The 23,563-nt window shown below is 34.7% G+C and overlaps 1 protein-coding gene across 4 annotated transcripts in view; it reads left to right on the top strand.

Moving 5' to 3' along the window:
* Window positions 1–23,563, top strand: part of LOC136024913 (alpha-mannosidase 2-like) — a 112,943-nt gene that overhangs the window by 54,508 nt on the left and 34,872 nt on the right. For all 4 annotated transcript variants that reach the window (XM_065700487.1, XM_065700504.1, XM_065700506.1 and 1 more), the window contains 3 exons: window positions 5,175–5,347; window positions 11,076–11,209; window positions 19,724–21,211. In XM_065700487.1, the coding sequence (XP_065556559.1) occupies window positions 5,175–5,347; window positions 11,076–11,209; window positions 19,724–21,211 (1,795 nt within the window). The remainder of the gene's footprint in view (window positions 1–5,174; window positions 5,348–11,075; window positions 11,210–19,723; window positions 21,212–23,563) is intronic.

The raw sequence follows: 23,563 nt of genomic DNA, 5'->3' as shown, positions 1-23,563 counted from the left end.
TCAGGGGTCATTCTTAAAGAATTGGGACAAAACTTATGATTTAGTGTAAAGAGCGAGGTATTAACGAGGGCACAAACCCCCTCATATACATAATAAAAATTTAAGAATATAAAAGTTTGTTACGTAAGTTAATTCTTAAGTTACGTATATTTTTTACTAATAAAAACATTCGTTAAAAATTAAAATTTATAGTTGCCTTTTTATGTAACCAAATAATTGCAGGGCAACTAGGCCTCTTTCCCCACCCTTTATTTTTCGAAATCGTCTGATCAAAACTAAAAGAAAGCCATTTAGCCAAAAAAAGAATTAATATGCAAATTTCATTTTAATAATTGATGTGTGGAGAACCAAAATCAAACATGCATTAATTCAAAAACGTTCAGAAATTACATAAGAAAACTAGTTTTTTAACTGAAAGTAAGGAGCGACATTAAAACTTAAAACGAACAGAAATTACTCCGTATATGAAATGGGTTGTCCCCTTCGCAAACCTCGCTCTTTACGCTAAAGTTTGTCTCTTTGCCACAATTCTGTTTTTTAAAACAATTAAAAGCTTTAGCGTAAGAGCGAGGGATTGCGGAGGGGACAACCCATTTCATATACGGAGTAATTTCTGTTCGTTTTAAGTTTTAATGTCGCTCCTTACTTTCAGTTAAAAAAACTAGTTTTTTTTATGTAATATTGAAATATAAGCGTAGATCCTCGAACGTCCTTTCATATCAGTTACTTTGTGATAATAAACTGTAAGGAGAACTAAATCTTTGCCAACAGAATTTGCAACTTTAAGACACAGTTTATATGCTAACATAAGCGTAAAATTAAGTTAAAAAGTACACACTAAAAGCTGTATCAGTCTGAACCGCTAAATTGAAAGTTAAGCCACAGAGAAAAAGAATTTTACTTGAAAGAAATTTATAAAAGGAAGTTATTGATCTCTAGAAATTGTCTTTCCTTGTCTGTCGAGCTTTGTCACTCATCGTAGGTTCTATTTTTCTCGCCTGAAATAAGGAATAACTTGATTGTAAAACACGTTGCAAATAAATCTAAGGCAATTGAGCGCAATTTTAAACACAGAATCATTTGACAGGAATCTATTTTTTTTTGTTAAGAATATAAGTAAATAAAACAAAAAAGGTAATTATTTGGTACCTTGAGTACCTTCCACGAAATTTTCGAAACACAAAAGGGAATGTTGTATACTACTAAAATTAAAATCTGCACTTGAGTTACTTGCTTAATATGCTATCACAGGAAACAGAGAAACCTAGAAATGGAAAGTTCAAAGTGAAGTAAGAATCAACAGACAAATTACTTATGTGTACCTTTCAAGCAATATGAAAGTTGCCACAAAAGTAGTCTTACTTACTTATACCTGGGTCTTCCTTCAATGCTGCTGAATAAGACGACAATTGTGCCTTTCCTTGACGACCACTTTAGGGATTAGGAAGATTTTCAAGGGCTGACATTGACACAACAACATCCTTCTACGGATCATAGTGGTAGCAGTAGCCGAAACGCAGCAAAGAACGAAGGATGTCCAAGTCTTAAAACCTCTGCTGACCCTGTCGTCTGCTTTCGAGGTAACCAAGCTGCTTAATAATCGCCCATGACTTGCATCTGTAAATGAATACTGTCACAAGGTTTATTTTAAAGGACTGAAGCTGAAGTTTCAGGATGAACACTGAATTTCTCAATTCGCTCTTAAGGTGTTTTCAGCACAAGTAATATATGTTGCAATCTCATGCTCAAGCCTCATATTGGATTTAATGATGCTCTTAGGGTGTCCTCGAAGAAAACTCGTCAAAGAGAGTACTATTACGATACCATCCACGAAGTTGCTCCTGGTTGGATGAAGTTGGCCTCTTTTAGATGTGATAGAAGAGCTAAGTCATCAGTGAAATCTATGTCACAAAGAGTACTACTCGGGTTGGATTCCAACCGAAAAATTGCATTGAGAGTCGCAACAAAATGATAAAGCACTAAAGTGTGCAGTTAAGTTACTAAATTCCAAACAAACAAGTTTTAAACCAATGGCTATAATAAAAAACTATCAAAATAACTCATCTTGCTCATTGTCAATTAAAAAGGTTGAGCAGAGTTACATTGAATAGGTTTCTTTAATTAATTAAAAACAAAACTTCCCGAGAAAGAACTTTTTCAAAGAAAAGTAAATCTTAAATTGAATAAGCAAATCAAGCTTAAAAGGAACGAAAATCCCTACAAACAAGTTTGCCTACTGCTTCCTTACCTAACTGTAAGAGTATAAAACCCATTGCGTCAGTGGCGCTTTACTGAAAATAAATTATATTACTAATAAAATGCAAATAAAAATAAAAATTACAGTTGCATAAAATGTGGAACTGATGAGTTTCAGCAGTTAATATTATAATCTACCAAATGTTCTGTTTAATTTTATTAGTTCTTTCCAAGACTTTTTAAGACACGTATAGTTTTCACTACAAATAAGAATTTAACTACTGCCCTTTTCTCTAATCGTGGAAGTCTATAGCCCACTGTGTAACTGGACCTTTACTGAAAACGAAATATATTACGAATATTTTCTTGTGTACTTATTACAACATTGAAAATAAAAATAAAAATTACAGTGACATATAATCTTGAACTGATAAGCTTTCAGCAATTAATATCAATATATATCAAATATTCATTCAATGTTATTAGTTATTTCAATGACTGATCAAGACACATATATTTTTCATTAAAACTTGATTGAATAAAGAAATCTTAAAACAACAGTTCGGCTGGTGCCTCTTTCCTTAAAAGTCCAAAACATATTGTGTCATTTGCGCTTTAATGAAAATGAATTATATTAGAAATGTTTTCTTTTGTACCTATTACAACATTTAAAAAATCTTCAAAGGTATGTTTATAACTGGCATGGACCTTTACATTTACAATTCAAAAATGTATTTCGGCTGCCACGGAGTGAGACGAACTAGTCACATATTTCTGTTTTGTGCGTCTTGCCAAGTTCTTGGAGTTGTGTGTGAGTACGGCCGAAATATTTTCCATAGAAATTCGAGAGATTTTTGCAATTTGAACTACCATTTTGTGTGATTTTTACTTTAGTAGTGCCGTTAGTGAATTAATATTTGAGGCATATGGCTCAGACTTTCCCGCGAATTCTGCTTCAATTGCCTATCCTTGAAACCAGGGTCCTTTGAGCTATATAAATATTTCCTAGCTTCTAAAAATTCAATAATTTGTTCATCAAAAACATCCATTTTGGCTTGTAACGTAAACGTAAGAAGTTAAAATACATTGAACTTCTTCCGTTAAAGCTCTCGTATTATGTTTCAACTTACGGTTACGTTAACGTAAGATCTTACGAAGGATTATTGAGCCTTACGGATTCCAGTGTGAAGGGGAAAACGTAACGCCAAAACTCAATGTGAAGGAACCTATATTGTTAGCCCGTTGGTGAGGATTATTGTAATGTTTTTTTATTTTTATTTTTTTATATAGATGTTTATGTTTGATGTTGGAGACTCCTAATGAACTGGAAGGTTCTCTGGCTTTAATTTTTTGTACATTTGTCTGTAAAGAAAGTGGATTTCCTGAATAAAAAAAAAGAAACTCGGACATTCTTACATACAACCTTTGGTAGATATAGAAAATTCTTAGAAAAGATCCACGCACTTTTTTGGAACGCTTGCATAATATTTGAGTCCTTTATTTGCATCTAGTGACTTTCAAAGATAAAAAAAAGGTAAAGAGTGCAGTATCAGAATCGACAATCTATGTCAGCGGTGCTGATCTCTCCATCGCCATTTGGTCTTGATAGACAGAAGGGGTGGGGGTAGAAGCAAGCCATTCTGTGCTTTCAAACACTCTTCCTAACGTTAGAACACCTAGGTATTTTGATTAGGACACTTTTTTTGATTCTTTAACGCCGTTCCATCAGTAACATCTGAGCTGTAACGAGTCAATAGCGGTGACATAATTCTATATTTATGAATTTGAAGTGATGGGTCTCAGGAACTAGGTGGGCCGTCATTTGGCCTTACTTTCATGCCACTGACTATGCTCAGCAGATTAATTCAGAACTATCGTAAATAAAACAATGTGCAACAAGTTTATACTCTTTTAGGATGGAAAAAGAAAATTAGGATTTAACCTCGCTCATAAAGAAGTCCAGAGATGGAGATGGAAGAGAAGTAAAAACCTGCACTATAACTTTGAATTTGCGACCAAATGAGCAGCTTTATCCGACAATCCGCTTTACATGATGAGGTTTTGTCAAAATCCTAGGCTAGCCCCACAACATCGACCACACGCTGAGTGGGTTCGAAAAGCATGGTTTTTAACGACAGGGCTTGGCATCATCATAAGCACTTTTGCTAAATCTAACTTCATATTTTTGTGTCGATTCTGGATAGTCTAAACACAAATTATGAATTAATTAACTAAATGATAAAGAAAGTGTTGATAAAGTTAATACGGGAAGGCTAAATTTTAGGTGAAATTATTTCCTTATTCTCATTTGATCCTGGATAGTCTTGATACAAGCAAATAAACAGATTAGTTATAAATCAATTAATATAAATTAATAATGAAAGATTCTATTAAATTTCAATATCATATCGGTACCTCGATCTTAAGTGGCTGTAATACAAATAAACAAATGTTGACTTTTTTTTCATAGTTTTAACCCCCCATTCTCATGTTGATCGTGAACAGGGCTGTCAGATGACCGTGGACAGGGCTAGTTCAGAACAACTAGCCAAAGAGTTTATTCGACGACATGTACACAAAATAATTAAACGGAGCATGTCATTTCTTGTGCATAATTATAAGTCTCTCATAAGCCCCCCCCCCCGAAAAAAACAACAAATCAAACAAACAAGCAACTTTCTCCGAGAGTTTCGACTCAATATCCCAGCCGGGATACAAAACAGAAATTATTACCATAATTCGTATCAAATTTGTTTCAATAAAACTTGCTTACCGTCTTCAAAATCTATATTGGATAATGCTTGTTGACCTTCAAGCTTCATGTATGAAAAAGGAAAAAAAAATGTATTATCTCTAATGATGATTGGGAAATGACTCTACCATATTGCTTTCTGTTGCCCATTGTATAGGCTCATCTGATTGGCAACTTGTTATGGATACTTACCAATTATACAAAGTAAAGTAATGCAATATTTTAGGTTATTCTCATGCCACATTCTCATGTCGATCCTGGATGGCTCAAAACATTTGACAGATACTATGAAGACTCTGTAAAACATATTTTGAACAACATGATCGACAAGCTTGATGCTTATAAGGATTTGACCTTTATTTGGACCGAAATCTCTTTCTTCTCAAAGTGGTGGAAGGAGTAAGTTTTGTATTTGTTTCTTAATTGACCTCACTGGCTATGCATAAGGAAATTATCAAAATTGTAAAGAAGAAAAAACTAGGATATTTTAAGCCAGTGACGAAATCCAGCCAGTACATGTGGAAATATCGTCCTTTCTTCAGAATTTTCTTTATTTTGTTACTATTTTTAAAACCATTTAATTTATTATTAACTCATTTTTTTCATATTATTTTAAATTTTCTTGCTTAATTTTGAATCTAAATTAAGTTTGTTAAAATTTAGTAGGCCTGTTATCATGTTTTATTTTAACCACCCTTGTCCTTTGATTTGCACACAATCCTTTGCTTTTTTAAGGTTGTGGTGCTAGAAAGCTGGGCTGTGACAAGAAAATAAGCTCTGGAACCAAATCAAATAGAATTTGTGTTTCAAAACTGGCCAATAGTCGTTGGCGAGCTAATTCATGTCAGGTTAGGTTCAAAAACGACTTTTCCCCAGATCACCTCAGAAGTCAGTGGGTCTATGCAGTCGAACGTTTCCATTATTGGGAACAAAATTTTTTCGGAAGTGAAGCAGTAGACTACAAACCTGATTTCTGTTTTGATTTTAAAATTAGTCTATACAATAATTATTTTTCTTAGAAAATTTTCAACAAGAAACAGCAGCAATGTTTTCGAGGCAGATGCCAGGCCCGAAAATTTTGTTTTCCAAGTTAATTCAAAGTTTGTGTTCTTTCTTCGCATCGAAGGGCTTCCAGCCAAAAGCAAGACCCTGCACTTTGAAGCTTATTTTTTCTCTTAATATCATCGTAAGGTGTTCAAATTTCTATTTACTTCTCGCAGATTTAGGAATTTTTATAGGAAGACCATTTCCACATCTCTGTTTACTTTTGTCTCTAAAAAAAAGTTTATTTAGGAAATTCTAGTTGATACGATTAGAAAGCCTTATATGCGTAGTTACTTCCTTTTTTGTCAACTATTGATTGCAGGTGAAGACCGCGCGGTTAACCCTTTCATTTATCCAATTCGAAAGGACTTTCAATTATATGTCCGTCCTTTATTTCCCAGTAGAGTATCCCCCAGTCCATTGATGTTCTGCAAATTGCTGTACTTGACAGGAAAAAGGTAAATGGAATGACACGTTTTATTTTTCTCCCCTTTTATCTATGTTTAAAGTTATGCTGAAAGTGAAAGACAGCTCCACGATCTGTTACCCTAAAAGAGTAACTTTTTTATGTACGGACGAAATTGTTTATTTGATGAAAATGACGAGTATCATAAACCCTACGTTCATTTTACGGGCCAATATTTGGCGAAAATGATAATTATCCTAGTAAAGATAGAAACTTTCATAGTTGGCTTATGACAGTGATAGGGATGTAGCTAGGATTTTGTGTTTCAGGGGGGGGGGGGAAGCAAGCTATTAAATACAGTAAAAACTTGCAAATTACATGGACTCTGTATAACAATAAAAATAAGTAATATAACCAATAAGCTTAAAAGGAGGGGTACAGGGGATCCTCCTGTGTAAATGGCATGACACAGGGACATCTTAATGATCGGAAGGGTATGTTGATGTTATCAGAGTCGAAATTATCTACTATAGCCGTAGTCTTAGTTCTAACGGGTAGAGGCTGTCAAATTATTGGAAAATGAAGAAAAGATAGAAAAAGATAATTTTCAAAACTCATTAACACTCTTTGAAAAGATAAGGAGGAGGTAAATTTTGTTACCAGCTTAATTTCAACTAGCTTACTTAGTCTGTCAAGATTTTGTTAAGCTAACCTAAGCTTACTTTGTGTACACTGAATTTTGACTCTTCCCCTTATCCAATATTATATCTCTACTTTCACGTTTTCCCTGTCTTCTTAGTCTTCTTAAGTTTAATACTAATCTATTTAACCTATCCCTACTAACCTTTCCTTCTGTCCTGAAGTCTTAAAGCCTCCAAAAAATCGGTCGTTTTGCTAAGAATTTCAGCTGGGACACTCAAATCATCAGCATGATTTAATTATAGGAGACGAAAGAGGTACACAGAGGTAGAAGAAGGAGGATCTTGTAACATTTGTAATGTGCCAAGCACACTTTATCAGTAGTTTTGAGAATTCTTTAAACAGGAATAAGGTAGGCGAAATGTGGAACAGCTGTGACATTCGACTCCATATTTCGAGCTAAATAAACGACCAAACTTTCTTATCTCTGCACCACCTTACTACTACTACTACTCCTACTAATAACTCACTGCAACACCAATCCGCCTGAGGCCAACACAGCTACACACGCTCCTCGTCCAACCTAATCTGTTCAAGGCCTCCCTCTTTACACTATCCCAGGAAGCTCCCATTTGCTTTAAATCTTTATTTAAGACATCCTCCCAACCCAGATGAGGACGACCTGCTTTCCGTGTAGCCCCAGACGGTTGGCCAAAAAGGACAATCTTCGGCAATTTGTCACCCTTCATCTGCAGAACGTGGCCTAGCCATCTCAACCTTTCTTTCATTATAGCCCTAGAAAGCGGGATTGAACCACATTTTTCGTACAACCAACTGTTTGAAGTACGGTCAGTCACCAACTTAACTATCTGCAACAGCACTCTCCTTCTGGAAATCAAAGAATAGTATGTGTGTGTATGTAGAACTGATCTGCAAACTAACAGACCCAAATAAACAAAATTATAATACCATTGAGTAAAAAGCCTTTTAATAAGACATTTTAAAAGCCATTGAATAAGACACTAATCGGTGAATATTATTTGTGCTGCAAATAAAAATTTACTTCTGCACCATGAACGACGACGTGACTAATGAACAAAATATCATCAGTCTAGTCTACTATAAATACGGTTAAACCTTTAACGGCTGACTACCCCCAGGGTATGAGAACTTGATGAAGAATACTTTGGCTTACATGAATTTTTTGTTCTTTTACAAGAAAATAGCGATTTTGAGCCTGGCCTTATTACGCTGTTATTAAAAACAATTAAAGAAGAGATCGTATCCTGCCTTACACCCCTCGCATCAGGCTGCAAAGGCTGACTGTGCGCAGAAAGATCAGTATAATCTTTAAACTAAACTGGTTTTGTTTGATGTAATCTCATCGTAACAAGTAACTGAATGGCTTTTGTAATGTCCTACTTTTTTAACAGAGTCTTGACTCTTTCTCTTAACTCTTTCTCTTGACTCTTTCTCTTAACTCTACTTTTTAAAACAGTAAAAACCTTTAGCGTAAAGAGCGGAGCGTTGATGAGGAAGCATCTCCTTTCATATAGGAAGTAATTTCTGATCGTTTTAAGTTTTAATATCGCTCCTTACTTTCCATTGAAAAAACTTGATTTTTTTTTATTTAATTTCTGAAAGTTTTTGAATGAATGCATGTTTTGATTTTGGCTCTCCGCAGAGACAAAACGAAATTTGCATATTTTTTTTTTTGCTAAATGGCTTTCTCATAGTGTTGATTGAATGATTTTGCGAAAAAAAGGATCGGGGGAGGAGGCCCAGTTGCCCTCCAATTTTTGGCTACTTAAAAAGGCAACTAGAACTTTTAATTTTCTTACCAATGTTTTTATTAGTAAAAGATATACGTAACTTACAAATTAGCTTACGTAGAGAACTTCTGTATTCTCATGTTTTTATTACGTATACGAAGGGGCTCACCCCCTCGTCAGAACCTCGCTCTTTAAACTAAAGCTTAAATTTTGTTCCAATTTCTTAAGAATGACTCCTGAATCACAAAAGCCGTAGAAAAAATAGTTGAAATTACTAAAAATACTTTAGCTTTAAAAAGAGCGAGGTATTAGGAGGAGGTGAGCCCATCATTTGTGTAATAATTTCTGTTCGTTATAAATTTTAATGCTTCTCCTTACTTTCAGTTGGAAAAACTTTTTCATATTTATTTTTTCATTGTATTTTTTTTTAAATAATACTTGATAATCCTGCGCTTCCTTCATGAAAATTTTCTTCCCCCATGACAAATTCCTCCATAGAAAGTTCCTCCAACATGTCCCCCTCTTCTCAACCCCCCCCCAACCTAGAAATCCTCCTTAAAACGTCTATACACTTCCAAATAACCATTACTGTATGTAATCACAGGTCAAAGTTTGTAACTTGTGGCCCCTCCCACGGGGACTGTGGAGGAGTAAGTCGTCCCCAAAGACATAGTTATCAGGTTTTTTTACTACGCTGAATAAAATGGTTATCTCAGAATTTTGATTTGGTGGCTTTGGGAAAATAATTAGCGTGGGAGGGGGCCTAGGTGCCCTCCAATTTTTTTGGTCACTTAAAAAGGACACTAGAACTTTTCATTTCCGTTAGAATGAGACCTCTCACAAGATTCTAGGACAACTGGGTCGATACGAACACCCCTGGGAAAAAAAACAACAAAAAAACAAAAACAAAAAACAAATAATCACGCGTCCGTGATCTGCCTTCTGGCAAAAAATACGAAATTCTACATTTTTGTAGATAGGAGCTTGAAACTTCGACAATAGGGTTCTCTGATACGCTGAATCTGATGGTGTGATTTTCGTTAAGATTCTATGACTTTTAGCGGCTATTTTCCCCTATTTTCTAAAATAAGGCAAATTTTCTAAGGCTCTTAACTTTTGATGGGTAAGACTAAACTTGATTAAACTTATATATTTAAAATCAGCATTAAAATGCGATTCTTTTGATGTAGCTATTGATATCAAAATTGATATCAAAATTCCGATTTTTAGAGTTTTTGTTACTATTGAGCCGGGTCGCTCCTTACTACAGTTCATTATCACGAACTTTTTGAAAACTTTATTCTAACAACTATTGCATGGAAGACTAAATGTCGTGAGCATACCTCCCTCCCCTTAGAAATGTCTTGAGCTCATCACATTACTCGTAAATATATATTTGATATATTTTGTCTTCTTTAACCTATACCCTCAAAGCTAATTAAAAGTGTTTGAAATGTTTATTTCTTTTTTCTTATAATATCTTCTTTTTACCTCGTTTATTAAACAGCATTAATGAATTATGTTGAATATGCATAAAAATAAACTTTTTCATCCTTATAATCCTTAGCCTACTCTCATTGCATTATTTGTGTCTCACTTTTTTATTGGCTCAACATATTAGTATTTTCCCCAAGTGAGTGTTATTTCTAGAATTCTCAAAGATTCTTATCAATCAGATTAATTGTAATGATTCCTTGAGCAATAAGATAGTAATACAAATCCAGCTTATACAAACATTATAAGCTCGGATCTATTTATTGCTTGCTTGTCTTAGCAATGTTAATCCTTTTGGTCTTGTAGTGGAGTTTTTTTGTCCTAGATTTAGGCAAAACGTTTGCGTTAAAAATAAGCTTTAAAAATTTTTAGATTTTATATCTGCTCGAAAAGGTGTATTTCCCGAAGTACTACTGGGGGCTATTTTCTATTTTAGTATTTTAGTTTCTAGTTTAGTATTTTAGCGAAAAGAATCAGATTCAAAAATGTTCATTGCAAGAAGATAGAGGTGCTAATTTGGGAGAGGGGCAGGGGAGAATCACCTCCCCCTTTATCTGGAAAAATAACTGGTTTTATATGTTCACTAGAAAAATATACAAAAGCAAAATTTATTCCCATCCGTAGATTTTGAAAAACGCCCTTTTTGGATCTTCATCAATACAAAAATGAATAAAAGTCCTTGACCCTCCCCCTAAGTTTTCATGAATTAGCACCCCTGACATAATATTACTGTACCTGACTAATTAAATTGATATGAGATATTTTTTTCTAGCCTACATCCAAGGAAGAGAAAACTTGTGAAGAAGTTTGTCAGAGAAGCAAGATTGGAGTTTACGTCAGGCTCCTGGGTAATGACTGATGAAGCAACCACGCATTTCTATTCCATGCTAGACCAGATAATTGAGGGTATGCTACCCTTTGCTCAAAGAATTGCTGTATTAACTATTATCTTTAGTGTATTTAGTATTAAGGGCTAAACTAAATAGAATTATTAAAACAGGACAAATCATCCAACAGTTTTTTGGAAACGAACTGTAAGCAAGAAGCGACTCGGCTCAAAAGTAACTAAAAATCTAAAAAACTGAATTTTCGTGTCAATTGATACATCAAAAGTATTGGCTTTTAATGCTAATCCTGAACCTATAAGATTCATTAAGCTTAGTGTTACCCATCAAATGCTACGATCACGAGAAAATGTGCCTGATTTTCGAAAAAGAGGGGGGATATACCCCCTATCTGTCTTGGAATCTTGACGACAACTGCACCGTCAGATTCAAAATGTCAGAGAACCCTACTGTAAAAGTTTCAAGATCCCATCTTTTTTTGCCAGAAGATAGATCACGGATGCGTGTTTATTTGTTTACCCAGTAGTGATCGTATCGAAACAAGGGTCCTAGAATATCAGGAGAGGGCTCATTCAAATGGAAACTCAAAGTTCTAGTGTTCTTTTTAAGTGACCGAAAGAAATGGAGGGCAAGTAGTCCCCGCACATGCCCCTTTTCCTCCAAAAACGTTCAATCAAAATTTTAAGATAGTCATTTTGCTTAAGATAGTTGAAAGGTGCAATCACATTGCCTTTGGGGATAATTTGGCCCCTCCACAGTCCCTGGGGGAGGGGCTGTAAGTTATGAAATTTGCGCATTGTTTATTCTTGTATTTGGTATTCAGAAGTATACAGACATTTTCTTGGGGGGGATATTCCACGGGGAGGATTCTCCGTCAGGAGGGAAGTTTTCGTGGTAAAATTTCCTGGGGAAAATTTGACACTGACAGGATTTGCCAGAGTTCTCATGCGTATTTTTTTTTTTTTTTCTTACTTTCTCTTTGCTCACTCAATTTTACATGAAGACTTGTTGCGGAAAATTATCCGGAATAAATTTTTAGCGGAGTTGGAAATTGTATGTTGGATTTGTCCGTGGGAGGAGATCCACGAGAGGAATTCTCCACGAGACATTTTATATGGGGGCAACTTTCTACGGGGTTGTGGTGATTTCTGGAAAAAAATTTGCCACTGTGGAGGATTTCTGGCATTTTTTAAAAAACGATTAGAAGTTAAAAGTCTTTTTCAAACAAAAGTATGCCAAGGAAAATTTTCAGGCAGGATTGTCTGCAAGAAATTTTTCCTGGGGGAATTTTCAGTGAGGATGAAATTATCTGTGGGAGGAAATTTTCTGAGAGGGGTAGGGTATTTTAAGTGGGAGAAATTTTCCATAGGGGGAGGGAATTTTCCATGGACAGGTCGGATTTTCCGACTTGTTCGAAAAATGATCAAAAAATAATTAAAACGGGTTCTTTCAACCAAAAGTAAGCAGCAACATTGAAACTTCAAATGAACAGAAATTTTCCGTGTAGGGGAATAAATGGGGATTGTGCCTCCTCGATACAACACTCTTTGTGCTAGAGTTTGACCTTTTGTTCCAGTTCTTTGAGGACAACTCCTGAAAGACAAAGGTCAATTAACTAGAATAATAAGCTTTTTTAAGTACTTAGAAAACTTAAGCGTAAAGAGTGAGGTATTGAGGACGGAGCAACCCCTCATATACAGAACAATCTCTCTGTTTTTTAATGTTTAAAGTTGCGGTTTTTTAAAACTTGTTGTTTTTCATTTGATTATAAAAGAGCGATATTTGCGATCTGACTTGTGAAAGTGACATCGATTTCCGTTGATCCGAGTGACAAACGAAAGGCTGCCAGGCCGAAACTCGTATGTTGGCCAGGATTCTCTTTTTTTCAAAGAGGATCCAGGCTGCTATCGAATACTCTTTCTGGTTAGTGTTTTAGAAATAAAGTCAAAATACGAAGGTCATTGCTTTAACGCTTGAAATCCTTTTTTTTTTTTTTATCAACAAGTTCATTAAATGAATAGTGCTTGAGGAGACCAAGCTTAATCATAACTAAGAAGCAATTGCTAATGCAAGTTTGTTGAGATAACTTAATAAGGACAATAGAAGTGGGGTTGAGTTTCAAATAACTTATAAGGTCAATTTTCGAATTAGCATATTAGTACTTAGTACGCTTAGTCCATAGAAGTATATTAGTAAAAAGACGAAAAAAAAGAAAAAATCCATCACTCCAAAACTCCGGATAGCTTCGCAACAGTTCCTCAAAGTCAGACTGCTTCAAGTACTGACTTTATGCGTTATTTCAGTACTATTTTATTTAATACAAGTCAGTTCTTTCTGATTCTTTCCAATTTTCTGCTGTAACACAACCCTATCTATTCCCTTTCTCTCTACGTCTGTTCGCACTTTACTCTTCAAGATTTTTCTTTTTATTTATATTTAAAACCATAAACTTCAATTAATTTGTCTGACACAAGCTTACTTTTGGTTCAAAAATATCGGTTGTGTTGATTGGTTAGTTTTCGGCTGATTGGTTAGTTCATTACTGTACAAATAGAATCATACTCATTGATTAATTGATTGATTGAAAAGACTGCACCTCAAAGGTTGTAAATTCTCTGTTCTTTTCAACGTCTGATTGTAGTGCCACTTTTGAGGCATAGCCTCCATGTTTTCATATTTATCAAATAGAAAAAAGTTATAATTTATCTACATGCCTACATATTTAATATGTCTCCATGGTCTTTTTTTCATGGTTATAAACGTTGATTTTGTCTTAATCATAATTGTTATAGACTATTCATTATATAGATGGCTACGACAGGGACGGTAAAGATGTTTACGTTGACGATTTCAAGCAGCTTTATTAGTTAGTTGTTAAGCAATTCTGACAAATAGTTAAAACATCGAGAAAACAAATGTAAAATCGGAATGTTCGAACTGGTTAAGTTGAGCCTTGCTCAACCATGTATATCTTAAAAAATTTTGAATTCGATTTTTATTACATTTATTACAATTTCTATTACAATTCAATTTTATGTTCGTTATATAGATGGCTACGAAAGGGATGGTAAAGATGTTTACATTGACGAATCAATAGTTCAAGCTGCTTCATTGGTTAGTTGTTAAGCACTTCTGATAAATAACCGCTCCAAAAGGGGATACAACACGAGGTAGCAATGTGTAGAGAGTTGCCACAACGATTAGTTCCTATCAAGAAAGCAAAAGCGAAATCGGAATGTTTGAACTGGTTAAGTTGAACCTATACCCAACCATGTATATCTTTAAAAATCTTGGGTTCAATTTTTATTACATTTATTAAAATTTCTATTACAATTCGATTTTATGTTCGCTATATAGATGGTTACGAAAGGGGTGGTAAAGATGTTAAACATTGACGATTCAATAGTTCAAGCGGCTTCATTGGTTAGTTGTTAAGTACTCCTGATAAATAAGCCCTCCAAAAGGGGGTACAACACGAGGTAGTAATGTGTACAGGGTTGCCGCAACGGTTAGTTTCTGAAGTATTAAAATTGCCCAATTTCGCGTGCTAAGCAGCGATTTTAGGTGCTACAATAAAAACAAATTTTACGTCTGTCGTGGTACGATATCGATATCGGAACCGATATTTGGATATTTCTGTTTATTTCCAGCTTTTTCAACCACCTACCTTTTATCAACTGTTTTTTAGCCATAATACCATTTTTTAACTGCTTTTTCAACCATCTGCTTTTTCAGCCATATCTAGTTTAAATTTGAGGTTCTGGGGGCAGCTGCCCCTTGCCCTCCTCCTCCGTATGCCCGTGACTTTGGATAAAAAAACAGCAAAAGCTAAGCTAAAAATACATGGACGAATTTGGGTGTGGACAGATACATGGCCTATTCATGGCCTATTAGGTCTATTCATTCCTGAAAACCACAAGTTTCTATGATTTCTTTTTTTAACTATGAAGTTTTACCAGCAGTGCCCCATTTTGTCAGTTTTGCCTCACTGACTCATGACGAAAGATAAGTAAACTCATTAATTATACTTGATAATACATTTTGCGTGTAAGAATTCAAACAACAGCAATCTGTTCTTCTTCAATGGCAACTATAGGTCGACCCTCAAAGAAAATCTAAATCTTCATATTAATTTAGAATTTTTAATCTCTCTTTATATTTAAAACTTTAAACGTTTGTTTATTTTGTCTCACACTAGCTTGCCTTTGGTATAATAAGAAAAGACCGTGATTCATTTATATTATTGGTTTGAGTTTGTTTGAATAGAAATCAGAAGCAGAAGAAAATTATATTGCCTGTTTTTACCCTTCAGTGGTGACAGACACGATTCGGGATATATTGATTGTTTTGAGTATTGAGAAAAAGAAATGTTTTACTGAGAGAAAGAGGATTTTCGAATAAATAAATTCAACGTTGATCTGAAGCTGATAAATTACTTTGGATTTCAAAGATTGATTATATGACTTACTTACATTCAGTTAAATGGAATGAGTTAATTTGAATTTTGTAGAATATTAAATAAAAAAAACAAGTTTTTTTAACTGAAAGTAAGGAGCGACATTAAAACAAAACGAACAGAAATTACCCCTTATATGAAAGGGACTGCTCCCTCTTCAACGCCTTGCTCTTTGCGATAAAGTTTGACTCTTTCTCTCAACTCTACTTTTTAAAACAGTAAAAAAAAAATTTTTCTCAGGCTCGTAACTTTTGATGGGTAAGACTAAACTTGATGAAACTTATATATTTAAAATCAGCATTAGAATGCGATTCTTTTGATGTAACTATTGGTATCAAAATTCCGTTTTTTAGATTTTTGGATACTATTGAGCCGGGTCGCTCGCTGATAAATTTTGACAAAAAAAAAAATGAAGAATAAGGTGTGAATTTTCTGTATAAGGTTGTCAAACAAAGGAAGGTTTCAGAAAAAGCATGCCCCAATATTTTCTTCCATTTCTTTTAGTTCATTAAATAAAAAAACTAATTTTTTTAGCTGAAAGTAAAGAGCGACATTGAAACTTAAAACGAACAGAAATTACTCCGTATATGAAATGGGTTATCCCCTTCGCAATCCCTCGCTCTTTGCGCTAAAGTTTTTAATTGTTTTAAAAAGTAGAATTGTGGCAAAGAGTCAAACTTTAGCGTAAAGAGCGAGGGATTGCGGAGGGGACAATCACACCATCAGATTCAGCGTATCAGAGAAACCTACTGTAGAAGTTTCAAGCTCCTATCTACAAAAATGTGGAATTTTGTATTTTTTGCCAGAAGGCAGATCACGGATGCGTGTTTATTTGTTTTTTTGTTTGTTTTTTTTCCCCAGGGTTGATCGTATCGACCCAGTTGTCCTAGAATGTTGCAAGAGGGCTCATTCTAATGGAAATGAAAAGTTCTAGTGCCCTTTTTAAGTAACCAAAAAAATTGGAGGGCACCTAGGCCCCCTCCCACGCTAATTATTTTCCCAAAGTCAACGGATCAAAATTCTGAGATAGCCATTTTATTCAGCGTAGTCGAAGAACCTTATAACTATGTCTTTGGGGACGACATACTCCCCCACAGTCCCCGTGGGAGGGGCCACAAGTTACAAACTTTGACCAGTGCTTACATATAGCAATGGTTATTGGGAAGTGTACAGGCGTTTTCAGGAGGATTTTTTTGGTTGGGGGAGGGGCTGAAAAGAGGGGGATATGCTGGGGGAACTTTCCATCGATAATTTTTCATGGGGGAAGAAAATCTCCATGAAGGGAGCGCAGGATTTACTAGCATTATTTAAAAAAAAAAAAACAATGAAAAAATAAATATGAACAAGTTCTTCAGCTGGAAGTAAGGAGCAGCATTAAAACTTAAAACAAACAGAAATTATTACCCATTTGAGGGGCTCACCTCCTCCTAATACCTCGCTCTTTACGCTAAAGTATTTTTAGTAATTTCAACTATTTATTCTACGGCTTTTGTGATTCTGGGGTCATTCTTAATGAATTGGGACAAAATTTAAGCTTTAGTGTAAAGAGCGAGGATCTGACAAGGGGGCGAGCCCCCTCATATATGTAATAAAAATATGAGAATACAAAAGTTCTTTACGTAAGCTAATTTATAAGTTACGTAAATCTTTTACTAATAAAAATATTCGTAAAAAATTAAAAATTCTAGTTGCCTTTTTAATTAACCAAAAAATCGGAGGGCAACTAGGCTTCCTCCCCCGCTCTTTTTTTCTCAAAATCATTTGATCAAAATTATGAGAAAGCCATTTAGCAAAAAAAAAAAATGCAAATTTTGTTTTAATTATTCCTCCGCGGAGAGCCAAAATCAAAACATGCATTGATTCAAAAACGTTCAGAAATTAAATAAAAAAAACAAGTTTTTTTAACTGAAAGTAAGGAGCGACATTAAAACTTAAAACGACCAGAAATTACTTCGTATATGAAAGAGGCTGCTTCTTCATCAACGCCCCGCTCTTTACGCTAAAGTTTTTTACTGTTGTAAAAAGAAGAATTGAGAGAAAGAGTCAAACTTTAGCGTAAAGAGCGGGGCGTTGATGAAGAAGCAGCCTCTTTCATATACGAAGTAATTTCTGGTCGTTTTAATTTTTAATGTCGCTCCTTACTTTCAGTTAAAAAAACTTGTTTTTTTTTTTATTTAATCAGGTTCTTAAAACAACAGATATTTTCAAGTGGATTTGCAATTTTTTTTCAGATAGTGAACGATAATTTATTTTGATTCTGGTTGAAATTAAGCATGCTTTTCTAATTTAGCCCTATTGTTGGAAGGAAATTTAATATGTCAAATTTATTGGCAAAACCTTCTTTACAAGAAACTTTGGAATCCAACCTGTTTCTAGCTGATTACTAAAGGTAATGTAATATGTATATGCAGAAATCAAAGGGCTACTTTGGGCTCTCTTTGGGTCTCCATTTTTGGGGGAATCGAGTTTTTTTTCGAATTTTCTCCTAAGCATTGGGACCCTACGACTCAAATGTTCTTTGAAACAAAAAGTTCCTCGATATCTTTTCAACTTGTGATTTTGGGGGGCTTTAGGGCCTGTGGAATACTGGTTTTAAGTTTCAGACTGTTAACAAAAAGTTTTTTTTGCCTTTTTTAGGGCTTTATTTTCAGGATAACTAGTATTTTTTTCCTTTTTTTTATTTTTGCTTGGGGCTTACTTTGTCCAAGGACTTTCAGACAAAAATTTTGATTTAATTAAAAAGAAAAAAAATCATCCAAGGCCCAGTTTCAGGGGAACACAATTTTACAGTCCTTTCTTGTTCAATCTGATCCCTTTAACCCGAAGACTTAGAGATAAATAGTTTAGTGTTTAGCTGCTACAATTTTCCCGTTCAGATAAATATTCTACCGTCTTGTATTCTACCCCCTGCCTAGCTTGTCATTTTTGGGGATTATAAAGGTGGGTGACTTGATTTTTTTGGATTTTGTATATATTTTCTTGTGTTTGTATTTTTTATCGCCTGTTTTTCCCAGGCCATGGAGCCTTATGGGGGAGATTGTCTTGAAGTAGTTTTTTGCTTATGAAATTTATTGTTAAATAAAGACCTCAACTCAAAGACAGTTTTAAGATTAATTAATATTTTTTTTCTTATGCATTTAAAGCTTAGGAGTCAAAGTTTTTGTTGTTTAGGAAAATGCTTTGTCTCCTTCTTAAATCATTTTTTAGTTCTTTTGGCTAATGAATCCAGAATTTGGGAACTTGTGTCCCTAGACTTTTGTATTTTAGATGCCCATTTGCCTGGGGATTTACGGTTGAGTGAGTAGTCTGCCTGTCCGAAGAAACAAACCTTCGGGGTCACTCGAAAGCTAGTCAAGCCAGTTGATCCAGGAGAGCCAGGATGAAAAAATACCCCACCTTCAATATTTATAAATAATGGGTAATTCTTATAATTTAGGGCTCTTAGTCCTGTGGCTGCATGAGCCATATCATCCTTGGGAGCATATTTACTAGCAAATTTCATCATTCTGAGCAACATGGCTCTCTGAAATTTTCGATTGTACCTTATTGGGGACACCAAGGAGGCCTAGAGGCAAAAATAGCATAGGAGGAGGGCTCATTTTTATCGATCCCTTTTAACCCTTAAGAAAGGCACTGTAACCGTCAATATTCAGCCGAGTCCCCTCTCAAGTTTCTACAATTTCCGTACGGTATGAAAAAAAAAACATACCTCAGGTGTATTGCTCTTTGCCTTTGCCAAGACAACACTATTGCTTTGGCTATGATAGTGTTGCATTTGGTTTGAGTTTAGGCAGTGAATGTACCTTTTATTCATATTTATTCTACATTGAAGTTTTTTTTACATTTTCCCACATGAGACCATGCATACACGCAGGGAGTCGTCCTTTATCTACTTTTAGAAATAGAAAGCATTTTTTTTTTTTACAGTTTCCATAAAATTTGCTATACTCCCCCCTAACATCATCCCGGAAAAACTGATGCCTGCTCTAAGATATATATATATATATATATATATATATATATATATATATATATATATATATATATATATATATATATATATATATATATATTTACCTGCCAGAAACATATCTATTGAGCTTTCTTCATCCCTTTCAGGGCATCAGTGGCTCAAATCTAACATTGGTGTTACACCAAAGTCCTCTTGGTCAATTGACACCTTTGGTCATGGTCCTGTAGCACCTTATTTAATGCGATCTTCTGGGCTGAACAATACCGTCACGCAACGAATGCATTACACATGGAAGCAATGGCTTGCAGCAAAGCAAGCTGATGACTTCATATGGCGACAAACATGGGATAGTCATGGAGACAGTGATATACTTTGCCACAATTTTCCGTTTGATATTTATAGCATTAAACATTCCTGTGGACCTCATCCAAACATTTGTGTCAACTATGATTTCAGAAAAATACGAGGAGAATTCACGGAATATGGAATGAAAGCTGAGCCTGTCGACAAAATGAATATCAAAGAAAAGGCTGAAATATTGTTGGAAGAGTATGGACGTTCCGCATCATTGTTTCAACATAATGTTGTTCTTGTACCTATTGGTGACGACTTCCGCTATGATAAGGCAGAAGAGTGGGATCAGCAGTACATCAACTATAAGCAGCTAGCAGATTATATAAACAAAAACCGTGATGTCTACAATACGGATATATCTTTTGGCACTTTGTCTGATTATTTCAGCTCGGTGCGATCTCGTCAGAAAAGTTTTACGACTATCCAAGGTGACTTTTTTGTTTACAGTGACATCTTTACAGATGGTATTCCTGCTTATTGGAGTGGATATTTCACCACGCGACCATATTGGAAGGCAATGACACGGGAAGTTGAAGCAAACTTACGCGCAGTTGAAATTCTGTATAGTTTTGCGTCACAAAGAGCACGACAAACTGGATCCCACTTTTGGTCACGGATCCTTGATAAAGAATATACAAGCTTATCAAGTGCCAGGCAAAATTTAGGTTTATTTCAGCATCATGACGCAATAACAGGAACTTCAAAGGAAAATGTTATGTTAGACTATGGCCAGAAGTTACTCACATCTTTAAAAATTACTGATAATGTCCTAAATATTGCTGCAAGTAGCTTACTATCCAGAGAAGGTCAATTTATCGATTTGACGTCTGATATTGAACGTCAATCGTTTGGAGATAGCCCAGTACGGATACGTGTAAATGAACAAGGACGTAAAGCCAGAGTATTATTATATAACAGTGATCCACATTTTCGAGAAGAAGTTATTAAAGTGAAAACCAGCTCTCCATATGTTTTAGTGAAAGATCCAACTGGCACTGTTATTACTCACCAAATTAATCCCGTTTGGACGCTAGTGAATGACAATGCACATAGTGAGCATGGGGAACTATTTTATTCTAAGAATAATTTTGAAGTTGTTTTTATTGCCAATCTTGATCCTTTATCTCTTGCTCTTTACGAAGTTATAGGCCAAGCAGAAAGCAGTAACACTGCTATAGCTACAGTTTATAAAAATGGAAAGTTGGACAATAGAAATGTACCATTTGATCAGCAGAAGGTCAAGGAAGGTGATATTCAACTAGAGAACAACAAGATGAAAGGTAAATTATTCTATAGCTTCTGGTTATTCTTTAAATAATTTCTAAGGTGTTTTAAATGTTAAATAGTTTTAGCCTTTAAAAGCAATATAATATGTGAAAAGTCTTATCAATGGGCCACCAAATCTTTAAAAGAAATGTTGCATGTGGTCATAAAATGTCTTATTGTAATTGTATTACTGTCATTTGTAAGCAAGTTTCTCGTTTGCTAGCTCATTTGTAGCTTAAAGAAAGTATTCTTGCCATTCCTCAAAATATCGTATAGTATGTATTGTTAATTTTAAAAATTAAAACCACTCAATTAATATGCCGGTCGTATATTAATTCATGTAATAATATAATTTGTTTTTAATTTGAGGTTTACAAATTTGCATAGTATTCTCCAATTATGATACTAAGAAAAACGGTGGCAAATAAGAAAGTCTCGGGAAAGTCTAGGCAAAAATGCTGGGAATCAGTATACACTTGATTAACATGAAACTCGTCTGAGCTTTTTTAAGCTCCAAGTTAAATTTTGAAACCAACTATCCTGTTGTCTTTTTATTTTGTTCTTGCGTTCTCTTTCCCTAGTTTCTAAGGGCTCTCAATCCTCTACTGTCATTCGTAACACCAAGAATGATCTCTTAACGAACTGTTTTTCACACCAATATGTTTATTCGTATTAACGTATATTTATCATTTATAGAATAGCATAGAATAAGTAACTTGAGAGGATCAAAAATTTTTAAAAAGAACTATGAATCAATATTGTGAGGATTAGAATTTGAGAGAAACTTTCCAGGAACAGTTGAATACTAAACTTGAGAGTTTAAAATTTGACACTGTGGAAGATGGTTGGAATAATTTTAGTAAAACAATTTATGAAGTTGGTGGTGGTATCTTAGGGAAGAAAATTAAGACTACAGCTAGGAATATTTGTGAAAACGCCTTATGTTTATTAGAGAGGACAAGGGGTTTGTACAAGAATTATCTGAATGATAGATCAAGTGAAAACAAAAGAAATGTAAAGAAAGTGGAGAAAGCATTAAAATATGAACTACGGATGTTTGAAGTGTAGGTCGTGTATAAAATTGCCGAAGATTTGAAAGATGCAGCTATACGGCATAATAGTAAGATATTGTACTGGCATATTAATAAACGAGGGGGGAGTAGTCAATCCGAACTTGTCCCAGTTAAAGCTAGGAACGGGTCCGCAATTATCGATAAATAAAGGGTTAAAGAGAGATGAGCCGAACATTTTGAGAATGTGCGAAACCGAGATACAGTTGCAGGAAAAGGTATAGAGGAAATTGAAAAGTTTGGGATACCTTGGATGTGAGTGGATTTGTTTTTGAGGAAGACTAAGTGACAGTAGGAAAGAGATTAGAAAATAATAAGGCTCCTGGTGCTGATGGTGTGGTATATGAGTTTCTTAAATATGGTGGCTCAGAGGTTAGAAATAAATTGATGAAGATTATGAATATGATTTTTGAAATAGGGGAAGCGGCTAATGATTTTAGGAAAACCTCAATTAAACCACTGTATAAGAAAGGTGATAAGAGCGAGTGTCGTAGTTATCGAGGCATTAGTCTGGTCTCTGTAGATTGCAACTGACTTAGTAATACGATACTTTTAGACTGAGGGATGCTGATGCTGTAGATAAAGTTTATAAGAGAGGAACAGTGCGGTTGTAGAAAAGGTAGATGATGTGTCGACCAAATTTTCAATTTTAAGTTAAAAATTGAGAAGTACCTTTGGTCCTCCGTTTTATAGATTATGAGCAAGCATTCGATTCTGTTGGTAGAAGAGCTTTAGCAGAGGTCTTATCCTTGTATGGTATATCAGACAAATATATTAAACTGATTAGTGCTATGCCCGAGAATAACACTGCTGCGGTTAAGGTAGGAAATATGGTTAGCAGCTGGTTTTGTATTAAATTAAATAAAAAAAAACAAGTTTTTTTAACTGAAAGTAAGGAGCGACATTAAAACTTAAAACGAACAGAAATTACTTCGTATATGAAAGGGGCTTCTTTCTCACCAACGCCGCTCTTTACAAAATGACTCTTTCTCTCAACTCTTATTTTTAAAACCGTAAAAAACTTTAGCGTAAAGAGCGGGGCGTTGGTGAGAAAGAAGCCCCTTTCATATACGAAGTAATTTCTGTTCGTTTTAAGTTTTAATGTCGCTCCTTACTTTCAGTTAAAAAAACTTGTTTTTTTATTTAATTTCTGGACGTTTTGGAATCAATGCATGTTTTGGTTTTGGCTCTCCGCAGAGGAATAATTAAAACGAAATTTGCATTTTTTTTTTTTTTGGCTAAATGGGTTTCTCATAATTTTGATCGAGTGATTTTGAGAAAAATAGCGGGGGAGGA

This window comes from Artemia franciscana, chromosome 1 (genome assembly GCF_032884065.1).
Source record: "Artemia franciscana chromosome 1, ASM3288406v1, whole genome shotgun sequence".
In the NCBI taxonomy this organism is placed as follows: domain Eukaryota; kingdom Metazoa; phylum Arthropoda; class Branchiopoda; order Anostraca; family Artemiidae; genus Artemia; species Artemia franciscana.
The sequence above is the reverse complement of the archived record's forward strand: the minus strand, read 5'-3'. Positions and strand labels throughout refer to the sequence as shown.